The following is an 11,381-nucleotide window of genomic DNA, read 5'->3' as shown; positions in this document are numbered from 1 at the left end:
CATAATGTGTACTTTATGTTTGATGTCTTCATAGATGCACACAATTACTCACAGTTGTTCATAAAACCAATAAAATGGAAAATAATTATTTTACTTCTTTACAAAACACTGAAAAAACTTACTGACCCTAAACTTTTAAACAGTTGCGTATATGTGCAATCTATATTTTAAGACTGGTTATTGTCATTCTATAGGTCAGGTATTAAAGATGCTGGTCCATATGAGCAAAGCAAAGAGGGTCTTAGAGATAGGAATGTTCACAGGATATGGGGCTTTGTCAATGGCGGAGGCCTTACCAGAGAATGGCCAAATTGTTGCCTGTGAGCTTGAACCTTACCTGAAAGAATTTGCACAACCTATATTTGACAAGTCTCCCCATGGTAAAAAGATAACTGTGAAGACTGGGCCTGCTATGGATACCCTGAAGGTGGGGAAAAACAAGTCCTACCTACATCTCCACAGGCATTTGAGCTGTTAAATATGTCCTGTCCAGAAAGGAATTTTGATTATTTGATTATTTTGTTAAGAAAATGCTTTTAAAAGTGTACTATGTTGCAGGAATTAGCTGCCACGGGAGAGCAGTTTGACATGGTTTTCATTGACGCAGACAAACATAACTACATCAACTATTACAAGTTCCTCCTGGACCATAATCTGCTGCGGATAGATGGTGTTATATGTGTAGACAACACACTGTTTAAAGGGAGAGTTTACCTCAAGGACTCAGCAGATGATTTTGGAAAAGCCTTGCGAGATTTTAATCAGGTTGTCACAAATGATTTTCGAGTAGAGCAGGTGTGCAAGTTTTTCTCTCAAATATGAGCTTTTATTCATTTTATAAAACTTATGTTTTACAATAAACAGACAACCCAGACAGTTCTGAATGCAAGTTGTTTGATCTCTGTTTATAGGTCATTATTCCTCTGAGAGATGGCCTCACTATAATACGAAGACTGCCCTACAGCCCTCAGGCAAACACACAGCTGAAGGTACAGTATACTTAAAATATTTTAATAAAATATTCATCATGAATAATTGCTTAGGTGTGTGTTTAGGATCGGACAATATTTGGCCGAAATACAACTATTTGAAAATCTGGAATCTGAGTGTGCAAAAAAAAAAACAAAATGTTAAGAAAATCGCCTTTAAAGTTGTCCAAATGAAGTTCTTAGCAATGCATATTACTAATCAAAAATAAAGTTTTAATATATTTACAGTAGGAAATTTACAAAATATCTTCATGGAACATGATCTTTACTTAATACCCTAATGATTTTTGGCATAAAAGAAAAATCAATAATTTTGACCCATACAATGTATTTTTGGCTATTGCTACAAATATACCCCAGCGACTTAAGACCAGATTTTTGTGGTCCAGGGTCACATTTATGCTAAAGTCATAACTTATAGAAAACTTCAGTACAGCTGTTGACCAGATCACTGATGATGATCTATGCTTCATAGAGCACAGTGACTTATGATGAGGTGTTCCGAGGAGTTCAAGGGAAGCAAGTGCTGGACAGGTTACGTTTGGATGGAAAAGTGGCCTATGTGACTGGGGCTGGTCAGGGCATTGGCAGGGCGTTCGCACATGCTCTCGGAGAGGCTGGAGCCAAAGTCGCCATCATAGACATGGACAAAGGAAAGGCAGAGAATGTGGCCCATGAACTGACTTTGAAAGGTAAGTGGTACTTTCATGCTGTTGTACTTTAGGCAGTGTTGTCACTGTTAACTAAAATTAAAACTGCAACTAAAACTATTAAAAATCACTTTTGGGAAAAAAGAAATATTAGATGAAAAACTTAAATAACTTAAAAATGAGAAAATTACAACTAACTGGCAGCTAAGTTTTAAGTACTAAAATTACTGAAATTGATATAAAAATTTAATTTTAAAACTAAAAGTAAAAAAAAAATCTAAATAGAAATATTGTTAACAATAAAACTCGTACAATAAAATAAAAATGACAAAAAGCACATAGCATAATTACTGAAAACAAACTAAGATTAAAATTAAAACAGAAAATATAAAAATAGAAGCTAATTCAAATATGAATTAATACTTTATTAGTACATAAATAATGCTAAAATAACACTGATTTTAGGGGTCCTACTAGAAGCCATAGGCATACTGGATTTGATAAATTGTGCACTAGTTTCACAAAGTTTTATTGGCTATTATATTTATATTATATTCATATTTACTGTTACATTTATAATGCTTACATTACTTGATTTAACCAGCAGATGGTGCCCTAGTATCATAGTACCAAACAGAATGACAGTTTCCCAGCTGTTCAGACTTATTCGTGACATCTTTTGTCTTAATATACAGTCATTTTGTTTGTGTACACTGCAAAAAAATGTTTTTCTTACTTAGTAATTTTGACTTATTTTTTACTACAAATATCAAAATGTATCAATATATTTTGTTAGTTTTTGCTTAAAGCAAGAAAAAATATCTGCCAGTGGGGTAAAAAATAATCCTGTTTTTCCTTTGAATTAAGATAATTTTTTACCCCACTGGCAGATATTTTTATCTTGTTTTAAGCAAAAACTAACAACATTCTTTTGTAAAAACAGAAAAACAGGTTATTTTGTGTATGTGTGTGTGTGTGTGTATGTGTACTGTATTAATTTCATATAGTTTATATGATTGAGGAAGTGTTTAAAATTGGAAAAACCCCACATTTATGTCTCAATCTAATAAAGTGATATTTATGTGTTCATGTGCATGTTACACTTTGTCTTATAATTTTTCTTCTTCTTATGATTCCATGTCGTTCCAGGCATTTCAAGCATGGCTGTGGCCGCGGACATTAGCAAACCAGAGGACATTCAGAAGATGATTGATGACATTGTTTCAAAATGGGGCACAATTCACATCGCTTGTAACAACGCTGGCATCAACAAGAACTCAGCTAGTGAGGACACTAGTCTAGAAGAATGGGACCAAACCTTTAACATTAACCTCAGAGGGACTTTCATGTGTTGCCAGGTACCACTTCATTCATATATTTAGTTTGTCATTAATTCCAGCTGAGATAAACCATTTAGTCTAGGCATTCCTGAAAAAAATTCTTGTTAATAATGCGGCATGCATTTACAAATAATTTCATAGACCCACAGTCAGTCAGCATCATGCTGTCACCAGGAGGCTCCCAGATCAGAGCCTGAAAAGGGACCCAGGTTCAAATCCCCACCTAACATACAATATACCAAGCAAAATTGCCACTGAACCTGACAGCCATTAATCACCATGCATTTTTGTTGTATGTAAAGCAGCTTTAACATTTTGTCACATGGGTTGCTATTACTTGTATTTGCCCAAACTTTTGCAGATTCTAGTTGCTTTTGTATATTAGCAACAACTTTTCCATTGGTTTCTGACATTTCCCGGGAGACGGAATAAAAGCTCTGATAGGGGAAAAAAGAGGTGTGAAGGAAAGTGATTTCATACCTACAGCATTAGAAGACATTAAATCCTGCCAGGCACCAAATAAATCAGAGTAAGCTGTTTTACACAAAACCAAGAGGTGATGGAGATGCCTCACGCGCATTAAAATGAACGCCGGGAGTTTTTGACACTTTTTGTCTCTCTGCTCATCCAGGGATTGTTATTCCTCTCCCTGTAGACTGTAGACGTGGAAGTCTGATTAGTGAAGGTGTCAATACTGTGACGTTCCTCTGAAAGCACATTTGTCTCTTCTCTCCCTCAAATTACCACCTCAGGCGGCCGGTCATGTCATGCTGAAGCAAGGATACGGCAAGATAATCAACACAGCTTCCATGGCCAGTTTAATAGGTGAGTGATGATTTTTATGCCGCCATAAGCTGAGATATTATACTGTCTCTTCCCTCTGAATTTAATACTCTCATCAAACGTAGGGGTGGGGTTTTGGAAAGAGAATATCAAACAAGTAAAAGAAAGAAAACTTGACTGTTTTTTTGTTATAGGGTATAGACACACAAGTGTCCATGATAAAGACAAAGAAAAAATTGTTTGGAAATCTAGGTTAACACATGTGCCGAACTTTTAGAAATGTCATGTTGGTTTCATATGGTTTTGAAAAATATCATTATTTGCAAAGTAAAGTTTCAGTTAATAGTAATAACATTTTTCTCAATCATTGAAAAAATGGACATTTAAATTTATGCATTTAATCATTAAATATATATAAATAATATTAATAAATTGATTATTTATATAGACAGAGAGAAAGAGAGAATTGCCTTGAAATATATATTTAATAAAATAATAATATATCTTTCTCCCCTAAGACATAATAATAAAAGTTACACAAAACTACTTGATAAGGTTTTCTTTTCAATCATTTCATTCTTTTAATGAGTATTTTTCATCATCATGATTTCACATTTTTGACTTTATACTTTATATCAGACTTTATATCAAAATGAATTTTAATACAGAAATTAAAAACTTACTCTTCATAGAATCATCTTTAGTTTTGTACGCAGGCTGCTCCGCATAGCTTTTAACTCACTAAAACTACTGAAAGCTGCTAAATTGCATGTAATATATCTAATATAGTGTTTTTGTGTACAACCATCTAAAATTCACTGACCCTTTTATTGTTTGTTCAACTAGAGCCCTTCAAATGTATTGCCCCTCAGAAGCCTGTTTTTGCATCATTATAAACATGAAAACTGTAATGCTGTTGAAAGGCTTTAAATTGCAACTTGCTCCAGTCTCGTATAAAGGGACTTCCTGGTATGCCTCCGGTCCTGGGTGCTCCGTCTTGAACTGCAGTAAAAAAACAAAACAAAAACGTGTTTTTATGCAGCACACTGTAAAGGAACGTTATTTGCTACGCAATTCCTCCAACAGGTCCCTTGCTGTGCAATAGCAGCACTCCATCAACAGTGTAGTCAAGTAGCCATTAGCCAATAAACTTGTGTACCATATGGATGCTAGTCCCAACTGTGGGTGCAATCTGTAACAGAAGCATGCTGCTACAGGAAGAGGAGAGCGAGAGAGAGAATGAGAAAAGGAAGGGGGAGTAGAGGGCAAGAGAAAAAAAGTGATCAGTTACTCACATTACATACAGTCCTTCAGGAATTTTCTTTATTGGCCTGGACATCTGTTATAATATTGTCATAATGTGTAATCAGGTGGGGGCTGTTGTAGCCAAGTTGGGGAATACATCTTGAAAGTCCAATTAAAATGCACAATGACACTGCCTCTGTCCATCTGGTGAATAGCATTGTTTCCTCCTCTCTTTTTCTCTTCTGCATTCCCGTCGACGTGGATGGGCATTTTTTAAATTCATTTTGGTATAATTCTAATTATTTGTGTGAGTTTGTAGTTTTCTGCTTTACGGCCCGTGGATAAAAGAGGCATTTAACCAAAAATGGAAGATAGGTGGCATCATGCATTTACACATAAAGTGATATCTGAACAGACTGGCTGTTAAAGGGTAAGTTGACCCAAAAATGAAAATACTGTCATCAATTATACATTCTTGTGTCATTTCAAACTCATATGAGTTTCTTTTCTCTGTGGTGCACAAATAGAAATGATTAGAAGAATGTTAATGCTGCACATTCATTGAAAATGCCAAAAATCCAGTGACCGCATTCCACAAAACATCTCTTTTTGTATTCATACGGTATAAATAGTCATATGGGTTTGGCCCAACATGATGGTGACTAAATGATGACAGAATTGCCTTTTTTGAGAAAAAAAACCAAAAAACCAAAAAAAAGGCTCTGACATCACTTTGGCCTGCAACATCTCTGAAATGTACAGATCAGAGAGGAGCCTTGTTTCCTTGCTCTTGATACTGTATGTGAAATGAAAATCTGGATGTATGTTAAATGTGATTTAAGATATGCTTCACTTTCCTTTTTATCCTCTCAAGCTGACTGCTCTTTAAAACTACAATACTCTTTAAAACATCAATGCCGCTCTGAGGCATACAGTAAAAAGCCCTGCTCTCTTGCCAAATGTTCTGCTAGGATTAATACATGTTGGCCTTTTTGTGTTTTCTTATCTTGAGGCTTGAAGCTTATTTGTAGGCAAAGAACGGCCTCTTTTTTTAATAACAGCAGCTTCGCTCGAAAACCAGGCTCAGCGCAATCTGACAATTGTCCGGTTAGCATTTCTCCTTTAAAACAAACGAGGGGCCAGATAGCACAAACCCATCTCCACAGGACCGGCCGCTGCCTTCGCACAGCTGTGCCGTATTTATCATCTCGCTCCCAACCAAGGCAATTTGGCAGTGAGATCACTGGGTGACGAGGTTAACTACTAAAGTTGCATGTAACTTGGAGCCTCCCTCGTGATGATTAATCAAGCAAGCCCCTTTTTCCCTGCATTACATGCAGCGTCGAGCATCTGTGATGGTCAAGACAAACAAATGGCGTTTTGCCTTTGTTCCTGAAGATGATGCACACCGAACATCCCAAGTAATTAATTTTACATCGCTTCATCTGCGGGGTCCCAAAAGCTAATGAAAGTGTTTTCATGTCACATTGGAGTTCAAGACCCTCTCGCTGAGTTATGAAGGGAATGAAGTAATTGGGCCTTGTATTAATCACATGTTTAGGTCATTATAGAGTATGAAATGGATTTTAATGTGTGTTTAAAAGTTGAAAAGTTGGTTTAATTCATTATAATTTATTGATGTAACACATTGAGCAATTGCTTCAAAGCTGGTTCTAACATGTTATACTCATAGCAGATGCATAGCAGGTTCTTCTGGGAAAATGCACAAAAATATTGATACAGAGGTACACAGAGGTGTATATAAATGTTTTGTCCAATAAAATGAATCTAGAATAAAAATGTCATCTACTTGTAAAGCCACCTGGAGGTGAAACTTAAAGGTGACATATTATGAAAATCTGACTTTTCCAGGTTTTAAGTGCTATAATCAGGTCCGCGGTGCATCTACCAACCAAGGAAAGGTGAAAAAGATTAACCCAGTAACTTTGTTTTGGTAAGCCTTCTGCAAGCCTCTGAGATAACGAGCACGTCTGATTTCACTCCGGTAGTGACGTTGCAAAGGGATCTCATTATAATATTACCGCCCTTAATCTGTAATTTTCCACCCACGGCGCCATCATTTTGATTTCGCAAGCGACAATGGTGTACCAGTTCCATGTGCGCTCAGAAAACCGTATATAAGAAGTTTCAACTAATATGGTTTAAAACGCATAATTTCAGCGCGATAAACATGATAATCAGAACCAAAGCAGATGTTTTTAACAGGTCCGAGCTGTATTGGCACAGCTCTATTCTGGAAAAGGGGGTGGGGAGCAGCAGCTCATTTGCATTTAAAGAGGCAGGCACGAAAAACAGCATGTTTCGGCTTCCACTCAAAATAGGCATTTTTAAAGTGATATAATAAATTATCTGTGTGGTATTTTGAGCAGAAACTTCATAGACAAATTCTGGGGACCCCAGAGACTTATATTACATATTGTAAAAAGGTGCATAATATGTCTCCTGTAAAGTTTCATGGAGCCATAGATGCCAATAAAGAACCTTCATTTGTAAGAGTGTATTTAATAAAGGTTAGTTCCTTCGATATATCCCACCACATTGTGCAACAGTACGGTTTGGATGTAAAAAAAAATCCTATTCATTTTCTTCAAAGACAAATAGATTTTTAATGACAACATAAACCAGAACTCTTTAATAAAGATGTTTTTTTAAATCCCTATGGAGAAAATCAATGAGAAAAATAACTGTGGACTCAAGGCCACTGAAAAAGTGCACCATCACAATTGTCCAGTATAGGAAATTTGACTATTGTGTCAAATAATGTAATGGGATTTCACTCTTAAAAGGACTTGAAATTACTGATAAAAATGTTCTTAATAAGTGTTAAATGTCCTGTTTCCTTCTCAATAGTGCCGCATCCGCAGAAGCAACTGTCCTATAACACATCCAAAGCTGGGGTGGTAAAGCTCACACAAACCTTGGGCACAGAGTGGATCGATCGAGGCGTTCGAGTCAATTGCATCTCCCCGTAAGTGTGACAGACCATAGACTTGTGCTTTGTGGGATTAGTCAAAATTTAACTGAAATAAATTTCTATTGCTGGTAACATGATTATTTCCCACTTGGTGCAATCTTAAGCAGAGTCACGTGCTCTGGTTCTCCCCAGGTTTATTTTTTTGAATGTAACACATTAATCAATGCCAACTTTTTGTGTAAACAACAACAACAACAACAAAAGCCTTTCTCTCTTCATATGTGCATTGCACCAATTAAGCAGAGAGGACTGTTTTGATATTTAAGTGGAAACTTAATTTGTTTTGACAGGGTCAAAATGCATTATTTTCCACAATGGGCCACACAATTGAGACTCAGTTACTAAATTACAGTGTGAAACAATGCAATCCAGCTTAATTGGATGACGTCTAGAGGGATGAGTAGAGCAAACAGTTTCTTTAATTGTTATATTCAATTAGGGATTCAAATTAGCCTCTTCAGCAGAAGTGTCAGCAAAACAATGGCAGCCTTGTTTGTATCTATTTGTCAGCGCAGTTCTTCTGAGGAAAGGAAGAAAAGAGCAAAAGGAAGCGTGCACGTGTCGCTTGAAGCCGAACATCCCCAAGCCCCCGTGCTTCCGACAGCAAATCCGCAACACGCGCACATGTGCTCTTTATTCATTTCTATATAGCACCAGCTTGTTTTCTAATTTTAATTTGCAAGGAAGCATTTCTTTTCTCTCCGTTAAACCCCCACCCCTCCCTCAAACACAAGGTCTCTCAATGGGCCCTTGATTTCTGTGAAGTGACCGTTGGTAAATATGCATACGGGCGGGGGGGGACCACAATTAGCGCGTGTGAGGCTGACTGCCGCCTGATTTCATTGGCAAATTTAGCTGCGACAGTGATAAGCTGCATTATCTACAAAATTGGCTGAGGGAACACAGTAAGCCTTTGATTGCCAATATGAATTCCCAGATAAAGCAGTGCTGAAGAGAAATATAATTGAGATTTAAATATGTTAACTAAAGGTGTCACATGCTACTTCAGTGCCTCTAATTTAGCTGCGGTGTCGGATTTGGTATCAAGTCGAATGAAATCTATTTGTCCGAGCTTAAATGGCGCGGAAGGCTGTTGGGGATTTTGGCTGTCAGTGAGTGTGTGAACAGACAGGCTGTATTTCCCATGCGGCCGCCACGGCGTGAAGTACATTTGCTCCAATTTGGAGTGCATTTCCTTTAGTTAGGGACAAAAACGCCACTCAAGTTTGGACGTAATTTCAAAATCAAAGTTGATGTGGACAGTTGGTGATCCAGTTTACCACACGCAGCTCTTTTAGTGCTGCCTATAATATAAGAAATATACTCATTATATAATACAGTCATCATGAAACGGCAATTGCAACGGCAACCCAATTCATTTGAAAAAGAAAAATAGCAAGAATTGATATCATCCTTTGGAAATTGATCGGATTGTGTGCATTTTGTACCAAATGGAACCAGACCTGAATGTGATTGTCATCTTATTATTGGGACATTTATTTGAGTGGTGATGATGGTGACCATGAAGTAAATGGTAAAGAAGCTCACCCTCGCAAAGTTATATTATGTTCTATATTAGAACATAAAATATATATATATATATATATATATGTGTGTAAGGGATGTGCGCATGTGTACCGAACAAATACAGTGTTGTTTTAACGACGAGTGGAACTTCATTGGAAACTTCCAGTTTTATATATTGATACTTTTGTAACAAATAGGGTCAGTTTTGATTTCATGTGGAGTTTAAGACTTCTGAAGTTCATTTTGGAGTGTGTCAATCACACTGTCCATCCATCAAAGGACATTGAACCAGTGTAAACACCATCAGAGCTGTTCTGCTCAGTACTAAAGTCCTTAAAGGATAGCCAACTTCATTTTATGTCACTGTGACTGCTATAACTGAAACAAGTGGCCCTGAAACAACACTGTCTCCCTGCCTCTCATGTCTGATCTGTCTCTCTCTTTTTCTCTACAGTGGTATTGTTGACACCCCTCTCATCCATTCAGAGAGTCTGGAGCCTCTAGTTCAGCGCTGGCTGTCAGATATCCCAGCCGGACGACTGGCTCAAGTGACAGACCTCCAAGCTGCAGTGGTATACTTGGCATCTGACGCCTCTGACTACATGACAGGGCATAACTTAGTCATAGAGGGTGGTCAGAGTCTGTGGTAGAGAAAGTTTGCCTCTTGGATTTGGTAATACGCTCTCACCCAGTGTTCCTAAAGAATACTGAGTCACTTCCTTGATTTTAATGATACAGTACATTGGTGAAGGGAAGTACTGTATTTTAAGTTATCAATGGGTCCACAAACTTGTTTAGTGTGTAGTGTCTCATTTGTAAGCAACTCTACTTGTGTGTTATTTAACTAGTGCATTTTGTGTGAGGTTTTTATATTTGAACACTATTACAATAAACACTGCCTTCCACAACTGTAATAAAGTCCACTGCAGGCAAGCTTACTGAACCCATGTGCAGCTTTTATTTACAAGACTTGAACTATACAAATATAAACAAAAACCTGACTTGATACCAAAGCATGAAATAAACTTGAACATGAACACAGGCAAAGACTCACCAAGCAGCAGTTACACAAAACAAAGCTAGACAAGAGACAATGGCAACATGAGGGCTATATATACCAGACAAAGGGGTCACATGACATAATCCAACCAATAAACACATGACGCATATACTAGACAATCAGACAGAGTTGTCGGCGATTCTTCCTATTGTGAAGTCATGCAGTGTGTAACCTGTCACCAATCCATCGTGCAATGTGAACACAGCAGCGACAGACTGCTACCTCAGATAGTCACGCAGTGTGCCACAGTTCTCTTCATGTCAGCATGATGCAGGGTTGAAGGGCAAGCCAATTAAGCAGTAGGTTTTCAGGGTGAAACTAACGCAGAGTTCACACTGCACGATTTTAGCCCGACAGGTTTTGCGAAATCGCCGACAAATGCCCGAAATCAGAGGCAAATCGATGCTCGTTCACGCGAGTGACAATCACGCAGTGTGAATTATCAAAGACGCGATCGATTCACAATCACGCAGTGTGCAATGATTTCTGACTGAAAACGACATCGGCGATGGCCTACAGCCAACGAGAGACCAAGATACAAGGCAGAGGGAAGTTCGGGGAGGAGTTATAGATCCCGTTAGTGAAGCTCTCGCCATGTTTGCATACTCTATCACAGATGAAGTTAATTAAATGCAATTATTTGTCAAATATACAGACGTTTCAGAAACGTTTTCATGAGCAACAGATATATACTGATTATATACGTCTTAATACATCGCCATCTGTTCAAGAATAAAGTTCAACGTAAATATATACTATTTAAATGCTAATAAAGTGGGGGAATGTATGCTT

At 37.5% G+C, this 11,381-nt stretch overlaps 1 protein-coding gene across 2 annotated transcripts in view; it reads left to right on the top strand.

The window, feature by feature from the left end:
• Positions 1–10,457, top strand: part of LOC107680730 (D-threitol dehydrogenase-like) — a 17,175-nt gene extending 6,718 nt beyond the window's left edge. The window contains exons 1-8 of one of the 2 annotated variants that reach the window (XM_016476767.1): positions 201–427; positions 559–795; positions 912–989; positions 1,465–1,681; positions 2,789–2,997; positions 3,732–3,804; positions 7,879–7,996; positions 9,984–10,457. In XM_016476767.1, coding sequence (XP_016332253.1) covers positions 209–427; positions 559–795; positions 912–989; positions 1,465–1,681; positions 2,789–2,997; positions 3,732–3,804; positions 7,879–7,996; positions 9,984–10,179 — 1,347 coding nt within the window. In that variant the 5' untranslated portion in view covers positions 201–208 and the 3' untranslated portion in view covers positions 10,180–10,457. Of the gene's footprint in view, positions 1–200; positions 428–558; positions 796–911; positions 990–1,464; positions 1,682–2,788; positions 2,998–3,731; positions 3,805–7,878; positions 7,997–9,983 lie in introns of those variants that run through there. The other variant, XM_016476768.1, reaches the window with a different exon arrangement.
• The last annotated feature ends 924 nt before the right edge of the window (positions 10,458–11,381 follow it).

The sequence above is a fragment of the Sinocyclocheilus anshuiensis genome, unplaced genomic scaffold, assembly GCF_001515605.1.
Source record: "Sinocyclocheilus anshuiensis isolate Anshui unplaced genomic scaffold, SAMN03320099.WGS_v1.1 scaffold396, whole genome shotgun sequence".
Classification (NCBI taxonomy): Eukaryota; Metazoa; Chordata; class Actinopteri; order Cypriniformes; family Cyprinidae; genus Sinocyclocheilus; species Sinocyclocheilus anshuiensis.
This window is presented reverse-complemented; position numbering and strand designations above follow the sequence as displayed.